The sequence below is a fragment of the Clavelina lepadiformis genome, chromosome 9 (assembly GCF_947623445.1).
Source record: "Clavelina lepadiformis chromosome 9, kaClaLepa1.1, whole genome shotgun sequence".
NCBI lineage: Eukaryota > Metazoa > Chordata > Ascidiacea > Aplousobranchia > Clavelinidae > Clavelina > Clavelina lepadiformis.
In genome coordinates this window covers 14,300,290-14,324,966 of record NC_135248.1, presented here as the reverse complement: position 1 = coordinate 14,324,966, position 24,677 = coordinate 14,300,290, and the positions used below count along the sequence as shown (strand labels likewise).

The 24,677-nt window shown below is 36.0% G+C and overlaps 3 protein-coding genes across 5 annotated transcripts in view; all 3 read left to right on the top strand.

The window, feature by feature from the left end:
• LOC143471280 (uncharacterized) overlaps nucleotides 1-24,677 on the top strand; it is a 123,684-nt gene that overhangs the window by 90,062 nt on the left and 8,945 nt on the right. The window lies entirely within an intron of this gene.
• On the top strand, nucleotides 1,337-13,658 carry LOC143471286 (serine/threonine-protein kinase/endoribonuclease IRE1-like). Of its 3 annotated transcripts, none has more exons than XM_076969720.1 (14): nucleotides 1,337-1,589; nucleotides 5,041-5,194; nucleotides 5,322-5,372; nucleotides 6,206-6,305; nucleotides 6,745-6,941; nucleotides 7,260-7,407; nucleotides 8,037-8,212; nucleotides 8,320-8,511; nucleotides 8,748-8,926; nucleotides 9,042-9,082; nucleotides 11,174-11,242; nucleotides 11,538-11,800; nucleotides 12,461-12,649; nucleotides 12,727-13,658. In XM_076969720.1, the coding sequence occupies exons 1-14, from the start codon at nucleotides 1,501-1,503 to the stop codon at nucleotides 12,787-12,789; spliced, it is 1,911 nt and encodes a 636-aa protein (XP_076825835.1). In that variant the 5' UTR covers nucleotides 1,337-1,500; the 3' UTR covers nucleotides 12,790-13,658. The 3 variants fall into 3 exon arrangements, with proteins under 3 accessions (XP_076825835.1, XP_076825836.1, XP_076825834.1); XM_076969721.1 differs by having other exon boundaries at nucleotides 11,174-11,248; nucleotides 12,461-12,578; XM_076969719.1 differs by having other exon boundaries at nucleotides 11,174-11,248.
• Nucleotides 22,961-24,612, top strand: LOC143470663 (uncharacterized). The gene is made up of 4 exons (XM_076968922.1): nucleotides 22,961-23,045; nucleotides 23,113-23,876; nucleotides 23,972-24,084; nucleotides 24,199-24,612. Exons 2-4 carry the CDS (start codon nucleotides 23,594-23,596, stop codon nucleotides 24,610-24,612), a joined length of 810 nt encoding a protein of 269 aa, XP_076825037.1. The 5' UTR covers nucleotides 22,961-23,045; nucleotides 23,113-23,593.

Sequence of the window (24,677 nt, the reverse complement as noted above, 5' to 3'; positions counted from 1 at the left end):
TTTTTATAAATTTTTATACTGGGTTTCGGCAAAAAATTTTATGATTAACAAAGCAGTTGTAACCATATTTCTTACAACAATTGGGAGACAAATTAGGCAAAATATCTCATAATTGAATTTTAGAATTTAGTATTTTTAAATTAGGGCGTTTCAAAGTAAGCAGGAAAATGAAAGAACTAAAAGCTTCACTATTATAACTTTTGGCTGATTTATGTCGGGATTAAGAAGAAAGGTTAACAACGGCGTTATGTCCATTGACTTACAACTTCAATTTATCATTTTACATCACTGCTTAAAGAGTAAACTAAGTTTTATTCCACACTTTTGACCAGAATTGCTGCCGCATCTTACTGTTTGATGTTTTGTTGTTTATATTTTGCCACAAGTTGTACGTAGCACAATTATGATGCAAACCAGAACAGAATCAACCGTGGAGTGAACGAACTTTCTAGCTTTCCTTCCTAGATTTAAAAGAATCTGATTTGGTTTCTTTGCTTTGTCAGGATAAATCCTACGTCTATGGTTGTTCATCCCTGAAACTGCTCTTGTTTGATTTGTCAAAATTTTATGGCATGAAAGGCGTATGGACCATCTTGAAATGCAACATCATTCGAAAAACCATGGGGTTAGAAATGTTGCAAATATTTGATGCAATGCAACTTTACACAGCATGAATCAGCAAACCTTCAGCAGTCAATGCAGCCTAAAACCGTTCAAAACATGCAGTGAAGTGAAACTTGATATGAAGCACTATGGCAATGGTCTGCCGTTATTTCCACTGTTTGTCATTTAGAACTAATGTTTTATGACTTCAAGGTAATATTGGCCCATGGTTGCATTGTTCATTTATAACATTTGCTGTTTGACTTGTGCAAAATGTTGACGCCGTGAAGTCATGTCACAAGACGTTGCACCATTAGTCAATGCTAATGTTCACAGCAGCGATGTCAGATTGAATTATAATGTATGAGATAGGTTGGTATTGAGAGATCTATGAAATAATTAACAGTTGAAATAGTTGCTGCTTTAGTGCGGGCAGAACTTCATTATCTTGTATGGCAAGCCTATGTGTTAGGTGTGTCTGTTGGTCTTATTTTCTTACCATTCTGGGCGATAGTCAATTTAAGTGAAGATTTCACGAGCGCTTACTTGCTGAGGTTGATACTTACGGACATAGGGTTTAAACCTTTGTATGTTAACTGGACTCAGGAGTTGAATTATGCTTTTCGTTAATTAATAGCTACATGTTTGCTCAATAAACAAAAGAAGATAAAATTTGTGGTTGATGCTGTTAACTTCAAGTAACTGTTAATGCTTCAACTAAACAGAAGTTTATTTAGAGTAAGGGAAAGATTAATTGTATTTAAACATTTATGACTTAACATCATTGGATATGTTTTAACCAAAAAAATGTAAGTACATTGACATTATATTGTATTTTGGCCATTATATTGGCCAAAGAACTTATTTTGTTCCACAAAATCTTGCCAGTTTGAAAAAATGTTCAGCAGGATATTTTCACGTAAAAAAAAATATCCACGAGAAACAAGTTCACCATGGAAACGTACCTTGGTTTCAAAGATTTATAAGTAAGTTATACTTTCTATCTAGGTCGTTTAATGCTAGCAAGTTTGTGTTGTTTCAAAGCAAACAAAGAAAATTTAAGTTTACTATTAGGCTTCTTATCTTTTTGTTGACATTTTTATCATAGTAGATGTTTTGTTAACTTATCTATCCATCTTTATATCTTCTTTTTTTTCTTTTTGTTTACTTTTTGTGGTATAGTTTGGCTAATAAGGTGCAGTCAGAGTCTATTTAAAAATATACTTTGTTTAAAAACCAGGATTAAGACTGGGTGTGGCTAAAATTGAGGAAGGGGTTCCTTTGGTAGAGTCAGTCGGTATTTCAGTAGTAGGCGTATTAAGTGACTGACAAGTAACAAACCGAGTCTTTTAAGAAAGTTTAAAAACTTACCGGCGAAACGCACAAACACCGCGATAAGTTTCGCAGGTGCATCAGCACAGTATTTGATCTTATGCAACAAATTATAATCACACATTTATTACATAGTTGTGACGCCTTTGATTTCTTAGAGGCTGAAATCAAATAGTATGTTTTATGTAATAATATGATCGTGAGGCGACACTTAATCGAAAGACAGTTTATCGAACGACACTTTATCGAACGACACTTAATCGAACGACAGAAGTGTCGTAGTACCTAATATGATTTACCTAGTTTATATGACAGTGCTCTTCAACAGGGGTTCCGCGGAACCCTAGGGTTCCGCGCAACATGTAGTGGGGTTCCGTGAGTTTTAAGGGTTCCGCGAGGGTTCCTCGTTTATTTAGGGAAATTGATTTCTTGCTTCAGCATTTTGATGCGTCATTCCGATTTTTTTTAGATCACTGCACCGCATTCATACTCCAAGTAGGCCAGTTTGTTAAACAAGAAGTTGAGTGCAGTCAACAACCGAATAAAACATTAATATAATTGTTGCGTTACTTGCTGTTAACAAGAACGTTATTGTTGCATCACAATCATAAACACAACAAAAACAGAAGTTGCTTGAAGGTTGTCGATATGTGTATGAGAATTGCATTAAGCAACGTTGAGCCTCGATTTAAGAAGATTGTAAAAGAAAAGCAACAATAACAGAGTCATTAAATGTCTGACTTTATAACTTTTGTAATAACTGTTTATGTTTTGAAATGTGTAATTATTTTTTGAAGTGTAACAGTGTAATAACGAAATATTTTATTTTCTGACCAAGCAATTCGTAATTTCTAAGCTTTTGTTAGTGGGGATCCGTGACAAACGCGAAAGTACAAGAGGGGTTCCGCGTTGACAAAAAGGTTGAAGAGCACTGTTATATAAACTACTTGTTTGGCCATATTTTCATTCCATTGTGACTATGTGTTTGCTGCTACAGTTTTGAAATGTACCACAAAGGTAAAGTCTATATATTGCAGTAATATAAAATAGCAACTCTCGTAGCATCAGTTTAGGCATGAGTTGGCCACACCTGTTTGGGAGTATACAGCGATTGGGCAATTGCTATACTGCAGAAAACAAATAAAATGGTAGGCTACAACCAAACTTTATTTGAAAGAATTTTTTCATTCATTTTTCCGGTTAAGAACCGTCAGCAAATAGAAATAGGTTTAAAAGAATGAATGCCTGATTGCCTTTTTTTATTAGTACACCATATGTCATCCAAGGCTTATACGATCCAACAGAAATAAGTTTATTTGACAATGTCAACTAACAACATGACCGCATATAAGGTACAAACAAACACATGGTGGCGCCAACACAAATATTATACAGATGCTATATTTCCTCCCATGTCAAATGTATAATTCCCTATAAACTGAATTTAGCTAGCATCAAAGAACACAGTTCACTGCGCTTAAAACAGGATCGACAGAGTTTTTCTTCCCAAGTCATATTCAATAAAAACATTTTACAAAATTATCATTACATTTATCCTGCACACCAACATTATCAACTACAACAGTGTTTCCATGTTTTTCTACCACAACAAAAGGTTCTTTATGGAATGTAGTAGATAATAATTTAAGGTCTAACCCAGGTCCAGATCTAAGGGCACTAAGCACAACAGACTGTCTTAAATCTGCATGGTCCTTCCCCTTTTCCTCGACTTCTGCATCATGGTCACCAGCAAATTGTATAGTCTGTTGCATCACACGTTGATACACTTCGGGTGCACAACTCACACCAAACATGAGACTTTTACAATGAATTAAGTGACAAACATTACTCACTCTTCATGAGTGACAAATGTTGTTATTTCTCTAGACTGAGGGTCTAATTCGATTTGATGATAAGCGATTTTTAATGATCATTCGATTTGATATCCAGTTTACTAAACATTTCACATTGGTTTATGTCTTGTAATACTTCATCAATGATTGGTATTGGATGTCTTTATAGCTTTTTATTAGCTTGCCACACTACCACACACAGGCGAATGTCATAATTTGATTTTGACATGACAATTACCGGTGAAGCCCAAGGTGTATATCCACTAACCTTTTCAATGATATCAAAGGATTCCAGTTCCTTCAGCTTCTTGGTTAAACGGTCACAAATGTGGTAACTGGTAAGGGATACAATATAGATGTTGACAGACAGCAGTGACATTTTCGTCAACGAGATTCTTTAACTGGAAATCTTTCACCTTTACAATCCCTTCAAAACAGGAATCGTACTTTTGTAATAACTGCTCAGTGCTTTAATTGAGAGAATGCCGAGATCTGTTGCAGTACGCTTTCCAAGAAATGCTTCTCCGTCTCCTTCAATAACTACGAAGTCAATAGCAGGTGGAGTTTTCCCAGGAACGTTCACACAAGCTTGAAATGCACCAATCACCTTCTAGGAGGTATCACTGCCATAACTGTAAATATTTCTATCGTTAAAAACACTTACATTTTGCAGATCTTAGTTTCAAATGTTCCCACAGCATATAATTTATAACATTGCAGGATGCTCCTGAATCAACAATCAGTTCAACTTTCACCTTGATAGCTACCAAGGTCATTCATTTCTATTTTTGACAGATATTCTGGTCCTTCAGCACCTGAATCTTGGATTTGACGTAGGCTTCCAGCAGCTTTTTGTCTTAGATTCTGGTCCATTTTGCAGCAAACAGCAAAGTTACCCATGTTCCCACATTTGCAGCACCCTCTTCGTTTGGCTGGCCATTTTGGGTCTCATCCTATGTGACCTTTCCATCCGCACCTGTAGCATTTTATTTTTTGTCTTCTAGAAAAAGATATGTCCTCAGCGTTTGTTGCGCTTCTGTGCGGTTTACCATCAGTCATTTTATTTGCTTTTTAAATAAGGTCTGCATAAAACGGGCAAACAATCGTAATAACTTACAGAAAGGCAAACATTAGAAAACGTTTTTGTAACATCCACCAGAGTTGGTGAAAACTTATCTCAAGTGTTGCTACAATCCCCAAAAGCAAGTACATGTTCATCCAGCAAATAATTTAAACATACTTTTGATTGTAGATGCCGGAAAAATGATGGAACGGTGATCATTGAGAAGCGGGTTTCAAAGGACCATGTCAAATATCCAGAAAGCGAAGCACAAACTTTCAAGAAAATATGTGACAACAGCTTTCATCACCCAAATGTGGTCCTTTATCTTGATACCATTGAAGATGTATTTAAGAGTTTATATGATCATGAAAATACTTTGCATTAGGGTTAAATAGTGTGGCTTGTTTCAGTTCATTTTGGTAAAAAGATGCTGCCTACAATACATAAGTTTCACATACACATTCTTTTAGGAAGAAGCGATTTCACTGTATATGGAAATGTGTGATGGTGATCTTGAGGAGGTATGCTGATTTTATTGTGTCACATAGTAGATTTTAGGGGGCAATCAGCCTGTGCATTGGACTAGGGTTGACCTATGTACATATAGAGCCGGCCTTTGCTATTGCGAAGCCCCTTGCCGATTTTCTTTTGAGAACAGATCGTGAAATAATACTGTGGTTTGTACAAAATTAAAGCTAAATTGTTATTCTTGTTTCAGTGCTAAGCAGCGCTCGGCCTAATGCAGTCGCATCGCTTGTATTGGCCAAATGCCCGCCCTAGCTACATATCACCGATAGCGATAAAACGTGTTAAAAGCAACCACATGCTGCCATTAAATAAAGAGATTCGATTTAGATACTAAGTTTTCCTAAATCCTAAAATACTGCAGTCAACACTGTGTCGATACCGGACCGTCGTCTTACATTGTGCGTTGGGAGAATTATGGGCTACCCAAATACAAACATATTTTCTTTCAAAAATGATGATTAAACAGATTACAAAGATTTTATTTTGACACGACGTTACAACAGGAAGCATGCCAATAATCAAGCTACTAAACCACTAAACGAATCAAGTATATACTTTTTTCAGCGAATGCTGCCCATGACTATACTTTCATACAATTCTAAATTACATTGGAGAAATTAGTGGGTTAGTGGTTAGTGACAGCGTCGTGAATTAAGCACATTTGCTCCAAAAATTCCAAATATTCCTAAATATTATTAATTCCATTATTTGTTTAAATAAATACACCAAATTTAGTCCTGCAAAGTTTCGAACAAATTTCTAAAAATTACAATGGAACAAGAGTTGATACAGAAAAATAAAATAGTTTATTACGTATTTTTTGCAGTGGACAAAGAAGGGTGAACTTAATGCTTGCAATTTAACTGCTTTAGAAATGTGCAAACATATAATTGAGGGAATTTTCTATTTACATGGACAAAATATTAGTAAGTACTTTTTATAACTTGCTCATAGAGTGTTCATTGCTAGCTCAAAAACTAATTTGTTTGATATCAAAGAACACATTTAATTATTTTCTGAATCCATCGGATAAACTATTCTTAAAAAACATTTTAGGACCTAAAACTTTTACGAAAATATGACAGTCAACTGTGATATGCTCAGTGAAGATTGCAATTTGGCAGATATAATTAATTAGGTGTGCAAAAACCTTTTGTAATCAATCCATTGTACGGTTTCTGAGCACACATTACTAAATTTTGCCTGCGTGCAGTGCAAACAAACAATAATTTGGTCAAGATTATAATTCTTTCATCTCTTTCAAATCAGTTGAACCCTGCCTCCTTCGCTGTTAAAATATGCTTTTAAAATAGTTGCTATTTGTTATGTGTATAAATAAACATAAATAAACTTTTCTTTGTTTAGTTCATAGAGACGTGAAGCCAAGCAATTTCTTGATTCGTTCGAGTGATAAAAATGCAACAATAAAAGTGACTGATTTTGGTTTAAGCAAAATATTGTCAACTGATGTATCGAGCGCACCCACCACTTCGACCGGCACTGAGGCATTCATGGCTCCTGAGTATCATCGGAGAGAAGACGGAAGTTGTGAAACATCATGGGTACACTAGCTGTAGTGATGCACACTCCAGAATAATAAATCTCCAAATTCTTAACATTTTAGTTTTATTTTTTATCTCACAAACTTTATCGAATTTAAAATTGGCAGGTAGAATTTTTTCTAACTCTGGGAAACAGTTTTTATTTAATATTAAACGGTGTCTTGGCACATTTTGAGGAAAATCAAACATTGTATGCCTCAATCATCATGAATTAAACCACTTCCATCATGTCCGGCCGACCTCTGCAATCTTACTCAAATCATCAATACTTTTTTAAGGTGTCTTTATATTTAATCTTTAAATTACACAATTTTACAGAGAAAGTCTGGCGATATATTTTCACTTGGCATTACCTTGTATTATGTCCTCACAAATGGGCGTCATCCATTTGGTGACAAAACTTCTCACGAAGCACCCCACAACATTCAACAAAAAGCTTCTCCTGATTTGGATCTTCTTGACTCAGGTGCCTTGTTGTCTAAAAGTTGATACAATTTGTTTTGCTTAATAATGACATTTGTGCACTCGGACATCAGAGGTAGGCAGTACCACGGTACTATGGTACCGAATTACGGTACCGCGGTTCTTTTTTCAATACTGATTCCAGTACCGTCACTACTTTTTGTAAAAGTACCGAATCCCTGTACCGAATTACATTTTTCAAGAAAGATTACTTCAAGATTTTGAGAAGTATGTTTTTATAACTTCATTTTAATTAACACATAGTGCCACGTAGTGCCAATTCCAGCGCTTTTTGTTCGTTTTTTGATCTAAAAAAATAATAATCTAAATTCAGATAGTAGAATGCTTGTTGTTAAATACCTAAATAAACTACCTAAATTGAGGTAGTAGGATATTTGTTGTGCTCATACCCTCGGGCATGTGTGTTTTAAGGTGACACATACGCGCCTCTCTATTATAGTGATCTTCTTTGATGCTATCAAGCATCGCTGTAAGTTTTCTGCAACCTTTGCCAGTTGTTTTTGTTTACATTTTATCTTATTATGTTTGGTTCTTGTAAAATTTCACGTAGAATAACTAAACCATATTTTGTCTACAAAACGTACCTTTTTCCTGTTTGAACAACATTTCTAGTGGACAATTTATCGCAAGAGCAAAAGGAACTTGCTAAGGATTTGATAAAGAAGATGTTTGGCTTTGACCAAGAAAAAAAGGAGGTTGATTTTGACCCAGAAAAGCGACCAGCAATTCAACTTGTGAAGTTTCATCCACTTTTCTGGACGTCAAAGAAGAAAATTGACTTCTATAAGGTTGGTTCGGATCAAAAATATGACAGATAATATTTGATGATTACAGTATAATTCAGCTTTGCGTCTTTTCTATATTTTTAATGAAAATTGAATATTTGCATCAACAGGAAGCCAATAGGTGGTTTTACAGCCAATCCCCAAAAAATGTTGAAAAATATCAACAAGCTCTTAAATACTTTGAAAATGAATTCAACATATGTATCAATAATGTGCCATCCTCCTTAAGAAATGAGAGAAAGTTTCCTATTAAGGAATGTAGAAACGTCCATCAACTTCTTCAAAAAGTGATACGAAATATGGTAACAAAAGATAAAATCAGGCGGCTGGCTAAATAAGCATGTGTAAATGCGCATCTTAATTCTTAAATACGCATCATATCAAGGTTTATTATGAATTAGCGATTAAATTTTTATCTAGTGCAATACTTATTGAAACAAAGACACCATTTCAAACCTAGCTTTGTCAATTTTTTACTTAATAAAGTTAATTTTGAAACATTAACTAAATGTTGTTTTAAACTTGATATTGTTTCTAGGATGAACATGGTGATGAGAAATCAGACGAGTCTATGGAGCTGCTGGGATTTTTAAACAACGGAAAGAGAGATTATGATAAATTTTTACTCACACTTACAGGACCTTACCCTGGTCTACTTGCTTATCTGTGGTGGTATCTAAGTGACGAGGAAATTGAGGGACCATACTATCCAATGAAGTCTGCTTTGCATTATTGCTGTTTGATAGCTTGTACTTTATCATAGACAGTTTATGCCATGTTGCTGATTACTAATTATAATTTCCCTCAACCTTTAAGGTTTGTTTCTTTTCAGAAATTCACCACATACTGGATCAACAAAACAAGGTTCTTTAGGTAAGCAATTTGAACAACGTTTCTATTTTATGTTACAAATATTTCTACAATGAGTTGAAAAGTATGTCGTTACCACGCACGTATGATTTTTCATACCAGTAACAACAAGAGGGCTTCTGAGCCATCTCCTAACTAACCTGTGTAAGTTAGTTGTACTAGAGCAGGGGTTCTCAGTTCGGAGTGTACCCTCCTGGTGTGCGGTAAGGCCATTCTGGGGTTGCAAGCTTCTCCGCTAACTTTAACTAATATTTACGTGATTTGAGGGTTCACGTGTAATATGGTGCAGGTTGTGGTTTCTGTATATTTACCATCTGATTTTACTATGATGTATTCACTACCTACAAACTCATTGTCTATACCAGAGGTCTCAAACTCGAACAAACTATAACAACATTGGCAAGTCTTCAGCTTAGCCACTTAACAATTTAATCCGTCGTTTTTCGAAGTAGGAAAATACTATTGGTGTAAACAGCTAATTGCGAATGCTAATTTTCAACTTTAAAGACATGTCAATTTTGCCAAAGTGTGGAATGTAAATTAACCTAAAACTAATACCCTCTGATTCAAACCCTTACTTCTCATGATTAAATTACTGAGCTTAGCGGCGAATTGAAATAAATGCTAAATTTCAACTTAAAATGATATTTTATTTTCTGAACTCTAAATTAATTTAAAACTACTGTGTATACTACGACCCAAATTCTCACCTCTCATGACTAAATCACCTCAAAAATTAATTTGTACACAACAAGTAAGTCAAACAGAGACATCCATTATAAGGACCCAATCGCCGAGTGAGAATAATTCAATCGCCGACCACCTCGCCACCACATACGAGAGTCATAAAATCATCAGCGAACATCTGCTGGTCACCGTATTATGGTTCAGCAACTTCAGTAAACTGACGCCGTGAAATTGTCACTTTTAAATGAAAAATGTTGCAGCAACCGTTTCAATTCTTTAGATTATTTCTGATATCCTGGGTAAGTGTAAAGCAAAGTTTGTAAATTAGGTGTTGTTCAACAAAATAAAAACTATTTCAATGTAAACAATCGAAATGATATACCGGTACCGTGTACGCATAACCTTGTGTACCGGTAACAGCAAGTAGGCTACTGGCCTATAGTCTAATCTAGCTGTACTGGGCTAGGCTAGGCCTACAAAGGCTATTTTTTTAAAAGATTTCAGAAAACTTTAATGGAATAGGCTAGAAATAGCAAGTTACTAATTAATGTCTGTAATCCCCTTAATCTTAAATCAACACATAGTACCACAAATCAATAATAACACGGAAACTGAAAGCGTTTTATTAGATTTTCCGTCTACGTCTAACGCCAGTCAGCATCCCCAGGTAATGGTTGTCCACGGATAAGGTAAGAATCATACTTTTCTTTCGTTTGACCAGTCCAAGTCTTGTGAAAAACAAATTACTCAGTGTTTCTGGTTTAAAGAGGTGTAGACTTAGGTAATTCAACCGGCTGTAAGGCACCAGATCTACAGACATTAGCCTTACTTGCAGTGTTGTAATGACTCGAGTCATGTTTTTAAATTACTTGACTTGACTTGACCTGAGTTAATACTTGAAATGACTTCACTTGACTCGAGTCTTGGAAAGTAAGTTGGCACAAGTCATTAAATCCTTGTTGTTAATTTATTAACCAACTGAATTACAGACATTTGATTTGGTTGTGAATCATCGGTTAAAGGTATAGCCAATGACATGACTTCATTTGACATGCATAATATTTTAACTTGACTTGATCCAATTAGTCTAATTTGAATTGATCCAATTTGACTCGACTGGACTTACGTCAACTTCCCAAATGACTTAACTTGACTCGAGTCTTAAAAAAATGACCTGGTTACGGCCTTGCCTACTTGTTTTACCACCAATTTCTAGTGGGATTTTATTTTAAAGAAACTGCACCTGTACCTGATTTTTTTCTATTGCATATAGGTAATGTTTTACCAAAATGTGTTAAGAAATATGTTTAGGAATAAGTGTAGTTAATATCCTTGTATTTAGTTTCCATATCTTCATGTTCTATAACATGCAATGCTGTGAATCTAAAATGTTTCATTATTTTGCAGAAAATGAAGAGCGCAGAAAAATAACTCGAAAAATAGAAAAGTTTCAACATGGATGGAATGTATCTAGAGGTAAAGGTAATGTATTTGGCAAGAGCTGTGTATAAATGTATTTTAGCAGTGTATAAACTCGGTAATTTATATTTGCAAATATATGATGACAAGGCTGTGTGATTTTTAAGCCAATATTTTAACCTTATACTGGTTTTATTTTGTGTGTTTGGCGCCACAGTAAGGCTTAAAATGTGTGTTTTTTACATTTGCTTGTAACCAACTTGTAGCCTAGCCTACACCAGGTTCAAGTCACAGATAGGCCTACAGTTATTTAAATGTAAAACAAGTGAAAACGAAAGTTATGTTTGTTTAGGATATGGGCCACTGGATTTGCTGCGTCTTTATGAACAAATTTTTCAAATCAATGACGAGCAGCTCACCACGAATGCAGCGGAACTCTTCCCAGAAGAGCTGAATTTATCCGATATCAAGTTGACAGAATCACAAATTGACTTGCTCCTGTTTATTCTCACTAAAGTTAAGAAACGCATCAAGTTGCTTCTTCTGATCTACTGCTTTTCTAAACCAGAAGATGTCGGCCGATTATTTGAGGCAATTCAAGCAATGCCAGGAAAGGTTTGTTTATTTATTTTACTTTCTACTTTTTCGTTCGTCTTCAACTTTGTTTACGAACTCGATGTGTCGTAACAATGCGCCTTGGTTTTGCATGTGACGTCATAATAGTTTTTCCCGCCTTTAAGCAAACATGGTTTGTTGAGATTCTGTGCGTTGTTGTTGGTCGGAATATTTTGTTTTAATTTATTTCAACGGGGCGTAATTTCCCCGCGCAAGTTTTACTTTTTAAATCGCTGATAGATCTGGAATGCGCAGTAAACCTGGCCGCTTAAAATTCGTTCGTTTTATTGAAAAAACGGCAAAATATGATCGGTTCAGTTTAGGCTAAAATCAGCAGCATCTGACCAAGATTTGGCCAGAAGCAAATTTCAAATTTTTACAAAAGTAAAAATATTTTTGCGACTTTAATATCAAGTTTTATTTCTGCAACGAATACTCGATTGTGGTTTAAGTTGGTCGCTTAAAATTCCTTCTATTTTTCTCAAAATCCAAAAATTTGTGCTGGTCCAGTAGGCTACTGTAGGCCTAAGCTACCTCCGTGCTAGTTAATTATTAATTAGTTAACACTAACCAATTAACTTGTATGAATTAAATATTAAGATATTATTCTTTGTTATAACACCATGTTGTAGTTTAATTTTACAAACATTTTAACTCTAGATCAGATGGCTTGATATCAGTGGCAACACAATCCCGAAGATTCCTTCAAAATCCTTCTTCAACAAAATCGAGGATTTGCTGGATATGTGGGATTGCTTCCGTGATGATGACGCAACAGGTGGGAAGCGTAATGCGAACCAATCAGAAATCGCTAAAATTCAACGAGTCCTTGACCAATTGGATGACTCGGTATTATTTATGTCTTGTTATGTTTGTGTGAAGTTGAACTTTGCAGAGGAATTTAATCTCAAACTTTTAATTTATAGAAGTTGTTGGTTGATCTTGGTTGGTGCGATGGTAAATTGGTCGAACTCCGCTCGCGAAAGTAAAGTGACGTCTCCGCGTGACGTAGCCATCTTCAAGCAAGAAATTGGTTTTACTTCGATAAATACCGTTCTTAAAATCGATTCATTTACACAAAAGTAAGAGCGACCGAACGCGATTTCATTTTGTCAATCGCGACCTGGTCGGGAATCGAACTCGGGATTTTTAGACAATGTAGACAATATCCTGATGCGCCACGCAAAGAACTGTTAAAATGATGCTTAAAAGTGATTTATACTTGTATTAGCTTGCATAGTTACGTAACAATTGTATATGTTTGTCACATACGAGTTAATTGATTTTGTAAACACCGCATATGGTTGTGCTATTTTCTTGTGATAATTTCGAGATTTCTTATCATAGAAACTTGTACATTGGTTTTTCTTGATAATTAATGTTGTTTTTCTATCACTGGCGATCAGTTTGATCTGTGGCGGTTGGCGTCATGTCATGTTAGTTACTATTTCCTTTGATTTCTTTGTTTTACCTAATTTTTTACATTCCATAGTTAATTAACGTTGATTGCTTTGCTTTATATTCTGTTCACCTTCTGTAAATCCATTCAGTCGTTTATTTGTTTCTTAAATTCAATGCAATTCTATTCCCCACGTGTTGGCCGATTGATGTCTGCGAATATGCTGCCGAGAAAGACACGCGACCTCATGATGAATCAAGAAGAGTTTTTCTTGCTCTCAGACTTGAGTAGCTCTTGGTTCTGACAGCGGTCGAGAAAACTCTGTGAGCCGTCGTCCAAGTCGGCTTTCACAATAGAAGAATATTCGCTGGAGAATGCGCAGAGAGCATCATTGTCAATGGGCAGAGACGGCCACAGATGAACCAGACTAAGAGTTTATTGCTCTCACTCATTATGGCGCTTTTGGCAAGGTTTGTAAATTGGCGACCTGAGAGATTTTGTTGATCAAACAAACATATTTAACCGATAAACCGTCCTGGTTTATTTAACTACGGTCTCGATCGTAAACTGACTACAGTGTTAGGTTGTTGCTTTGGGCGCTAAATTTTAGGGTGACAAATTATATCGATTAACTTGTAACAGTAAGAACACAAATAATAAGTAAATATGATTTCAGAAACGCGTTTAGTTCCCATTGAATAGAAAATTACATCGTTTAATTACCCATGAAAAAATAGACAAAAATATAAGTTTTAAGCCTAAAATTCCCTTAGCTAAAAAGTTTCCCGACCCCTGATTTAGATGAAAGCAACAGCTACTTGATAACAGAACAATCTGCTTTGTCCGCTCCTGCCTAAAGGAAGCAGCTCAGACATGTTTTGACTTACTTCTCAGTTGCATTGAACGAAGCCATGGGCGCCCGCAGCGCATACGCACGTGCGTACAATTTTCAGCCGTGTTCAGTGAAATTACGTTTATTTATAAATTTGACAACTTACAGGCTGTCACCGAGTTTATTTCAGAGTTTTTTATTACTATCGTCGGGATACGTCATTGGTAAGACCGTTGCCATATTTCAAGTTCTTTTACAGTACATATGTTGGTTACTCGTTATATTTGGTTGATTTATTCTGGCTAACTTAAGCTAAACATCTATGACGTCAATAGAGGATTTATTGCTGAATAATCCTTTATAATTAAGACTACCAGCGTATAGGGAGCTCATTGGGCAATAACCTCTGTCACGAACCCAATTTTAGGACTCATAGATCTTTTTACGTTTTTTTTTTTGTTCTTCGTATTTCCTTGTTTGCATGTGACAACGTTTTGGCTTTTACCTTATTATATTGTAGACTGGTATAAGGTCGTTAAAAAATTGTTGTATTCTCCTTTCAAAAATGTAAACTAAATTAACAGCTATTGTAGGCCTATACGTAAAATCAAAGAATTTATTTCATAAACTCTGATGGAAACATTTTAACCGATCAAAGTCTTATAGAACAAGAACTAATCAAATTCTACGCATCGTTTTACAGTTGCCCCGCCAACAATGCAACACCTTACTCGGTACCAGATAAACTCGGTCGTATCCACACTCGAAATTCCCTCGATACTCGACCGGTTCAAGAAAGACGATGACCGTTACCGAAGCGCATCGACAGGAAGAAGATAGACAATTGGAGAGAATTGTGAGACGGTTGTCAAGGTAACTAGGAGTGTTATAACGAGCTGAACACAGGGTTAAAAATAGGCTGATCCGAGCGCGGCTGCTTGTAAAGCAATTCAGCAAACGAGATGAAATGTAAGAAATTGTTATCGTTTGTGATTGACTTCTTTTTGTGACTTTTTTAACTTAGGAGTCACTGATGTACCGCAATTGTTCATGACAATAGTGACTGACACTAAAAACTCATGCAAAATACATCTTTTGAAATTTATTTCATTATATTGGGCACACGTACTAGAATTTTACAAGCATACACACAAAATACACACGTTTAAAACAAGTTGGTATCGTACTACAAAGTTATACACACAAAATGGACATCTTCAAAACCAATCTAGATTGTAACATCCTACACACAATGAATAGGCCTATGTATGCAACCAGTCTAAATTGCAATCTTCGAATGGTTATTCTGGGTAAGAATTGAAGTGGTTGGCACCATCTGGATCATGCCCGATCTGCCCTTCCATAAAGTCTCCATTATTTGAAAGCCATTCGTTGAAGGGCGCTACATCGGGAATTTCCAGATACATTACCCGGCCTTTCGGTGGCTGAAGCTCAGCGAATTATGCAAAAGCTCCGGGGTTTCTTTGCGGTTAAGTCTTTCTAAAACGGTCTAGACTTGGTGTTAACAGTTATCGATACAAATGCGCCAGAGGTCTTTGCTAGAGCTATTGCACAACCATGCGGGCACCATAGGCCAGCTCAATCAAGACACGACCGGTTTAAGAAAGAGATTACCCAAGCGAATTACTACATGCTTAAAACAACTTTATATCGAGCTAAAGAGTTGACACAATAAATTGAAATCTTCAAAACCAGTCGAAATTGTACCTTAACATTCCGCATAAAATTGACAAGTCTACCATCCGCCTCGATCGTTACCTTTAACTGGTGCCTGTTCTGGGTAATAGTTAAAGTAGTTGGCGTCATCTGGATCATACGTGACCTGTTCATCCACAATGTCCACATCATTTGGTAACCACGCCTCTTGGTAGCCGTTGAAGGGCGCTACATCGAGAATATCGGAATGCATTACCCGATCTTGCGGTGACTGAAGCTCGGCAAATTCTTCTGAAGCTTCCGAGCTTCCCTGGGGTGACAACGCAATTTTTCCTTGCTGTCTGGGTTCGGTCGTCATATTTGAAGCCCTGGATGTATTGGAGGTGGACTCTGGGGAGTTGTTTAAAGACTTGTCACTACGCGAGACGTCATCATTTGCTTCATGATTGCGATGATGCTTGCGTAACGAGCTGGGGTGGCTGTACTTTCGGTCGCATCCTTTGTACTTTAAAGTAAAAAATAGGAATCTATGCTTGTGGCAAAGACGCCCAAATTTTGCTGACTTCGTTTGCAAAAAAACATTTTAAATGAAAACACATGAAAGCGAAACTGGGAATGTTGCTTACCTTGCAAACATAAGGTTTTCCTTCAACGTGCATGTAGCTGTACTTTATGTGATCAGAACTGTTGGAAAATCGTCGATCACACCCAGTATATTCTACTGAAATAAAAAATTGCAGACTTGGAATCTCATATTTCGTTAATGAAAGTGTAGAGAATGCCAGATATCTTACATGTGTGAGTTCTTATATGGATTTTGAGATTTTCACTCCGGCTAAATCGCTTTCCACATCTGAAGCATTGGAAAGATTTCTCTCCTGTGTGAACTCGGATGTGGTTGACCAGCTTGTACTTGGAAGAAAGTTTCGGGAAGAACGTAGAAAGTTTCGGGATTGGTGCTGAATGGCCAACGATTGTTGCTGAAAGTTTGACGGTTGCTGCTGAAAGTTTGACGGTTGTTGTTGAAAGTTTGACGGGCGCTGCTGAAAGGTTGATGCGTCATATCCGGAATAAAATGCCGGCGTCGGCGTTGTCGGATAAGGATAGGCCTGATAGTTGACATAGGGATGCTGGGCCGAGAACAAATTTTGATGAGTTGTGTTAGCTCTTGGGTGGTAAGGAACTGGTGGGTGTTTGGGTCCGCTCGGAGAATTCATATTGTCGAATATTTCACAAAAATCTGAAAAAATAATAGCAATTAAAAGATATCGCGATTAACCAATCTTATAAATGTAGAAAGATACATACCTCTGGCACACTTTTCAACCCATATCAGGTTGTGAAAGCTTCTAGGATTACTTCTGCTTCATATGGTATCTGTCGAACACTGACCAACTACTGGACACGTCTGACTGGATCCTGGTCATTTATATCTGGCCTGATCTGGCTTTGCTTTTTTCTTATCACGTCGTCACAATCAATTCTTTGTTTGTTTAATTTCCGATCGTTGGCGATCTCTTTCCCACCGGGTCACGTGCTACGATCCCAAACTCGTAATTTACCTTCGGTCGCTAGTTATCGAGTCTACAACGAAGATAATTCCAGGACGCAGCACGCGTCCATCGATGACGTTGCATGATGTCACTATGGATGCAAAAGTTGAAAATATTTGCACTTACTGGGTTTATCAAGTGAGATACTTTGACAAGATACGTTAAATGCAAGTTACCAACTTCTGATCAATGTTCATAAACATCGGCCCAAGAAACCCAATAAACGCTTTGAAAATATTTTGGTAACAAAGTAATGTAAAAACTTACTTCAAAACCAAACTTTTAATTGAACGCTTGTCGCGTTTCGCTTGTCATTGTCCGTTAATGCTAAACTTATACCTGAGTTTTTTAGTTGAGTTTTTGGTTTTAAAAATCATCATTTTCGCATAAAGATGTCTAAGCAATTTTTAAAATATTAAAACAAAAATATTTTCCTAAATTGAGAATATATCTGATCGGGTTGAGAATGTTTTCTATTTTTAGCTCGTCAAAACTTGGTGAAATTGTTATAATTGTCGTTTTCCGAAATTCCCTAAAATCCTGTATTATAATCATCATCATAATTGGAATAATCGACTCAGTGTTTTTCGCCTTCCAAATCCTGGCATGACAGGAGACGTTTACCCCGCTTGGTGATTATCCCATTGTTACCTCACAATCTGAGTTTTCCGTCTGACCGAGACAACGCTTATTTACTTACTTGGTTTGAGATCTTTTGTCTGAATTTGACTTTCGTTAACTGTAACTTTTCTTTTTGTTTTAAAAGTTTCTTCTGTAAAACTGTTTGTGTTTTAGCAGTTAACCTGCATATGTACAAAACGTAACCAAATGTTGTGTTGAAGTCCACTGCTATGATGCAGTAATAATGAAAAAGTTATAAACTAGTTTGTTTTTTTGCTTTTTCCAGTTATCCCTATTTTAATACATTAATGGTGTATTATAACAATGGTAATGCAAACAACGCTGCGTTTGATAAATTTTTCTCCTTCTCAAATCGAAACGTAAACCGCTTTGTAACTTGACTATTGCATTTTGCTTTATTACAACAAGAACTTAATTTACAACTCTACTGTATTTCAGCAAGAAATTAACAAATAAAAATGTTTTTTTTTTCATAACTAATACATTTTTGTAATCGATCCGATATTCTGAGACGGACAGTTTTAACTTGCCCGCCCTTAATTGTTACGGTATGCCTGTCAGATACTCGCAATGATTATTACGTCATTATGCGCTTTATTGGTTTATAGTTGTCCATGTTTATGATTTAAACAATATGAACCTACAGGATACTCTTTTAAACTTGCAGACTGGATTCTCAATCTTAAAGTTAAGAAATTTGTCCGATGGTTGCGCGACAATCAATTGTTTGTTTTCTCGTTGTTTGTTGCTCAAGGTATAAAATTGAATGAATGTTTTCAAATGAACTTCCATTGTGTTGGTTTGTTATAAGTGAAAACTAAGTAAAACGGCCAATTCGACCTTAACTCAACGAAGCTCAATTTAAAGCCAAGTTAACTTTCTTGAAAATGAAGAAACCCTGCAACAAGAAAACAACTATTGTGAACGATTTCACAATAAAATTAGTGCAGTGTACAACTTTGGGCAAAAACCTAAAACACTGCAGTACAAAGTTTTTACAATGACCGCCCAAATGTCTTCTCCCGGATAAGGTTAAAAAGTTACCATTTGAAGCATTAAATCATTGTTGGCAATAGTTGTGTTACATAGTTCACTTTTTAAAATGCAAGGATTTCGTTTCAAATTGACATGTTTATAAAATGTATGTCGTCATAATAACATCACAATGCCGTCTATTTTTGAATGATAGCTTTTAAAAGTCGAACGTTCTCCCACCAGCTCATCTGTCGCGATTTCCTCAGCTCATTATTTACCTTCAGACGCTGCTTAAGTTACCTACACCTGCGCTTGGCACGCGTCCATCGATGACGTTGCGTGATGTCATAAAGGTCGCGAAAGTAGAAATTATTTGCTCATGCACATGCATGTTTAAATCAAGCAAGACGCAATATTGTGAACACGCGTTCGTTTCAATTTCACGAAAACAATATTTTGTCCAAGTGGGAAGAGTCAAAAGTACACTTATATAGAATAAATACCCAATATATTGGAATAAGTTCATCAAGATATTAAATAAGATCGTAATTGTGTTTACATTGACAAAGTATATAAGGAAGGATTCGTTGCTTGGTTGAACATTTTAAGTCATTTTGAACTTTTTCGAGTGAAGATTGCGTTTTTTCTTACTACAGGAATGCGTCCATGTTTGAAAACAGGTTTCAACATCATCAGATCTAAATTTTAAATTTGAATTTTTACTCCATTATTAGTTAAATGTGCAGTTATTTGCTGAAATCAGATGCTACAAAAAATTGAAATTTCATCAATCAACTCTACTTGATTTACATGACGTAATTATCGTGTTCAAAATATTTTCATTTATCGTCGTAATTGACGTGATTTCTTGATTCCCACATCTTACAGAACTTGGCTTGATAGTAGAGGATTATCACTGCTGGTGGTTGCCCTATTTCCATGTCACAAACAGTATTCTGCAGATGGTCGAGTGATCTTTTGTTTACTCGTGCGACCCAAAGTGCCCTGGGTAATTCTGTCTTTCACTCGCATTTTTATTTTGCCTTTATGGTAAAAAAAGTAAAACAATTAAATTTTACAGTAAAATTATTCAAAGTACATTTCCAATTGTATGTCCATAACAATAGAAATTTTTAGTTTAAATAATTTAGTCGGGCAGAAAATACTACACGTTTTCTATTGACAAACAGCAGACGAAGAGCAAAAAGCTTCTCCTAGTTTCTGGGAAATAAGCCGTTGTTGCAAACGTTTGGAAGCCAAGAAATGGCTTATTAGTCACAGAATAAAATTTCTTGGCCGATTTCTCTTCGAATACCCACAGTTTTTAGAATACAAATCTTACTTCGTTATTTTACCAAATGTTATGATAATGTTCATTCATAGTGTTGCGCTGCCAATTCGTCTCCAGTACATTATAAAAATTTTCGTTATCACAAAGTCACACGGACAAAATTTGTTTTTACTTCTACTCTTCGATCGCCTTCCCACCAAGATTGAGATTGCTGAGATTCATTCAATTTATTATTTACCTAGTTATCGGGCCTGCTGTGTCATTTACACCTGGAGTTGGCACGTGTCCACCGATGACGTTGCGTGATATCACAGTTGAGGTGAAAGTCGAAAATATTTGCAGATGCAGGACTGGATTGTGTACGAGACGTGTTGCCCTAAGTAAGGTGCGAAGTTTGAATTTTCGTTCAATAATTTTATTTGAAACTGTGATCGTGAAAGACCCGTTAATGCTCACCAAAAAACATTGTTCATAAAATTATCAAATCAGAATATTTTAGGTCGAAGTTAAAAAAGTCTCATTCAAATACTTTTGGACAAAGACACTTTGAAGAAATGAATTTCCACCAAACGTAAAATTTATCCAAACATTACAAGGTAATTAGACGATTTCAAAAGTCTAAGGCAATTTCAAAATTATTTTACCGATGTTCCATTTAGCTAATCTTGTCAAACCTTCACAAAACCAGAGTTTAATCAGCTTCAGTCATTATGATGTAACAATAGGGTAATCACCAAAATCGATAATCGTGTTTGAATGAGTGAAGTTGAACGACAAAAGGGAAGCGAGTAATTCCGCTATTTATGGCGTCGTTTCAGTTTTTGAAAATTTTAGGAAGTAATTATGGAATGGGGCATGAGATTATTTTGAGCGTTAATTATTATCGACAAAAGATTTTCTGTTATTTCAACAAACGTCTTAATTTAAAATTATTTACAGTTTCGTGTAAGTTTATATAACTTATTAAAAACATAATTAAACACATTGCAGAACATTAAAACTAGAAGCAAAACCAAAATTCAACTTTCAAATCGTATTTATTAAAACAAAAATAGCATTTTTTCATAAAACATGTTGTGAAAATTGTCAAATTATCCAAAACAGTTTCTCAGTTGGATCCCAACTGGACCGCATTAATTTAAAGTTTGTTCAAGAAATCATAATAAAATATCTTAGGTAATGTTTTTGATTTCGATCAATATTGTTGTTTAGACTGACTGAAGTAGTAAAAAAATATTAAAAATCGTTAAAATTACGGAAACAAAAATTGTTAAAATCTTGCTTTGTGACATTTTGAATAGTGAAAATAATCCAGTTTAAAATATATGTATACAAGCCCAAACATTTTGAACATTCGCGCACATTGTGACATCACGCAACGAATCGATGACGCGTGCTGGGTGCCATTGCAGACTAGATAAATACTGGTTGTAGGCAAACAATGGGTTTTGTGGAAATCGCGACACATATGAGCTCGTGGGAAAGCAATCTTTGGTCGGAAGTTTAAGAAACGATTGCGGGACGTCATTGTGATGACGACACAAAGCAAAATCATATGGAAAAAAATTAAAAATTGTAAAATGTGAAACTGATGTGTTTGAGGGAAATGTTGAGTTAGATATTTCAATGCAACAAAACCAACCAACTAAGCTAACTTCAAAAGTTCTGTTATTTTTGCATTTTCGTAATTTCTATTTTTCAGAGCATTTTTTTTATAAACAGGGAAGTATTTTAAAAAAGCAAGAAAAAAAACTTAATAGATTTCCAGTTACATTTGCAACGAAAATTGGTGTGTAACGAAGTATTTTGCTTTTCTTGCGAAACATTCTTAAAAACTTTCTAAACAAAAATCAATTGAAAGTCAAAGTTATTCAATGACCACCCCATGATCAACTAAACAACCGGTATCTCGATGACCGGATGACACTGATTGTGACGCCACAATAGGCTAATCAGATAGTTAGTGATAAATGTTCTCCGTAAAGTTAAGTTTTTTCGAAAGGTGCGAGACAAAGGAAAACGAATAATTACATCATTAATTAAGATAATTAAACATTTCCATCGACATCAACTACCAGTGAATGAGTTTAATGACGTTCAATGAAAATTAATATGAAATATTTTCTATGCAACTAAGTAAACAAACAGAACTAAAATAAAAGTGAAAATTTTGTAAAAAGTATTTTATGTTTTCCGCAAGTTGAATTGTAAATTTATTTGATATTTTGTAAAATGTTTTGTCTTTTATTTCCAAGCAAAAATACATCATACAATTGTACATATTAACATTTTAATCAGAAAACGCAACCACTTAAAGCAACAGCGATAAAAAATTAGAATTCATTAAGCAGGTAATGGTTAAAATAATAAAACTTATACCGAAATGTACTTTTGCGTTAGTTTCGTTTCATTTTTACGCCTGGTTTGACAGAAACAAACGAGAGTTAAAAGTTTTAAGTTTATCTCAAAAAGTGCTCAAAACATTGTCTTCCACCCGGTAATCCTGCAAGTGCAAATATTTTCAACTTTCGCGCCCTTATAGGCCTCATACAACGTCATCGATGGACGCGTGCTGCGTCCTGGAATTATCTTCGTTGTAGACTCGATAACTAGCGATCGAAGGTAAATAATGAGTTTGGGATCGCAGCACGTGACCTGGTGAGAAAGCGATCGCCAACGATCGGAAAATAAACAAACAAAAAAATGATTGTGACGTCGTGATAAGAAAAAAGCAAAGCCAGATCAGGCCAGGTATAAATGACCAGGATCCAGTCAGATGTGTCCAGTAGTTGGTCAGTGTTCGACAGATACCATTAGAAGCGGAAGTGATCGTAAAACTTTTTACAACCTGAGATGGGTTGAAAAGTCTGCCAGAGGTATGTATCTTTCCACATTTATATGATTAGATAATCGTAAAATTTTTTATCTGTTTTATGTTTTCAGATTTTTATGATATAAATCAAGCCAATGCATCAAGTAGCTTTTACCAACCGTCCGTGTGATCATTATGACTCAAGAATTAACCTGAACCCCCAAAATTTGTTCTCGTCTGCTCAACAACAATCGTTCAACTATCAGGCCTATCTTTATCCGACAACACCCACGCCGGAATTTTATCCCGGATATGACGCATCAAGAAATCTTCATCAACCTCCACCGCTATCATCCGGATATCAGCATCCTTATTACTTTCAACCTCAGCACACTCCGGTGCAATATCAAGCTCTACAACAACCTTCAACCTTTCGGCAACAACAGTCAAACATTCGGCAACAACCGTCAACCTTTCAGAGGCAGCCGTTAACCATTCAGCAACAATCCCAAGGCTTGCTACAGTTGTCGCCAACAGCTCAACAGCAACAGTCAGCAACTATCAAAAAAGCTTTTTCCAACCAACTTTCGAAACCGACTGCGTGCGAAATGGATGATCTGGAGCCAGGAGGGAAGCAGAGTGTGCGGTTTAATCTTCGAAGACATGAAAGCGTTTGTCCACCACATCACTTGTGATCACGTCGGAGGACCGGAACAAAGCAACCACACTTGCTACTGGCGTAAATGCAAACGTCATTTGAAAGCATTCAAGGCCAAGTACAAGTTGGTCAACCACATACGAGCTCACACTAGAGAGAAACCGTTCGCATGCCCCGTCTGCAGTAAGGGATTTGGTCGGACCGAAAACCTCAAAATCCATATAAGAACTCACACAGGTAAGATAATATTTTAGTCTAAGCGTTATTGTTACCTTTTTATGCACTTTCATTAACGAAATACGAGCTTCCAAGTCTGCAATTTTTTATTTCAGGCGAAAAACCGTTTCGATGCAAATATCCTGAGTGTGATCGACGATTTGCCAATAGCTCCGATCGTAAAAAGCACAGCTACATGCACATTGAAGGAAAGTTATATGTTTGCAAGGTAAGCAATATTCCAAGTTTCGGTTTCACATGTTTTAATTTAAAGACTTTCTTTGCAAACCAAGTCAGCTAAAATTTTAATTCTAAAATTTGATGATTGCGTTTTACTTTAAAGTACAAAGGATGTGATCGCAGCTACACCCACCCCAGTTCGTTACGTAAGCACATACGTATGCACAAAGCAAACGGTGACGTCATGAGCAGCAATTACTCACCAATCATCTCTCCCCGAACCCCGTCGTCAGAAAACACAAGTCACTCAACTGCTGCTGAAGATCCTGACGTCACGTCGATCCTCCAATCACTCACGTCATCTCCGGAACCGACGCAACTTGGCATCGACTACGAGTCAAATGACTTCAGTCAAGGATTTGGATTAAACGAAATGCTCTCCGGCGAAGTGGATTCTTTATGGCCTCTGGATGATGACCTCACCCGGCGAGCAGATTTCTTACAGGATTATTCTTCCGGCTGCTCTCAGTCACCCAATCATTCTTTGTCCTCATTTGACCCCATATTTGGTGCTTAATGTTTTGAAATTTGAATTAACTTGGATATGTTAAACCTGGTGCCTTTTCTACATACCTGTAAATA

Coding starts and splice junctions, on each gene's coding strand:
- LOC143471286 (XM_076969719.1), top strand. CDS start 1,501: ATGTTCAGCAGGATATTTTCACGTAAAAAAAAATATCCACGAGAAACA. Junction 1,590..5,040: donor TTGGTTTCAAAGATTTATAA/GTAAGTTATACT, acceptor TTTTGATTGTAG/ATGCCGGAAAAATGATGGAA. Junction 7,408..8,036: donor TTTGGATCTTCTTGACTCAG/GTGCCTTGTTGT, acceptor CAACATTTCTAG/TGGACAATTTATCGCAAGAG.
- LOC143470663 (XM_076968922.1), top strand. CDS start 23,594: ATGATCTGGAGCCAGGAGGGAAGCAGAGTGTGCGGTTTAATCTTCGAA. Junction 23,877..23,971: donor CCATATAAGAACTCACACAG/GTAAGATAATAT, acceptor TTTTTATTTCAG/GCGAAAAACCGTTTCGATGC. Junction 24,085..24,198: donor GAAAGTTATATGTTTGCAAG/GTAAGCAATATT, acceptor TTTACTTTAAAG/TACAAAGGATGTGATCGCAG.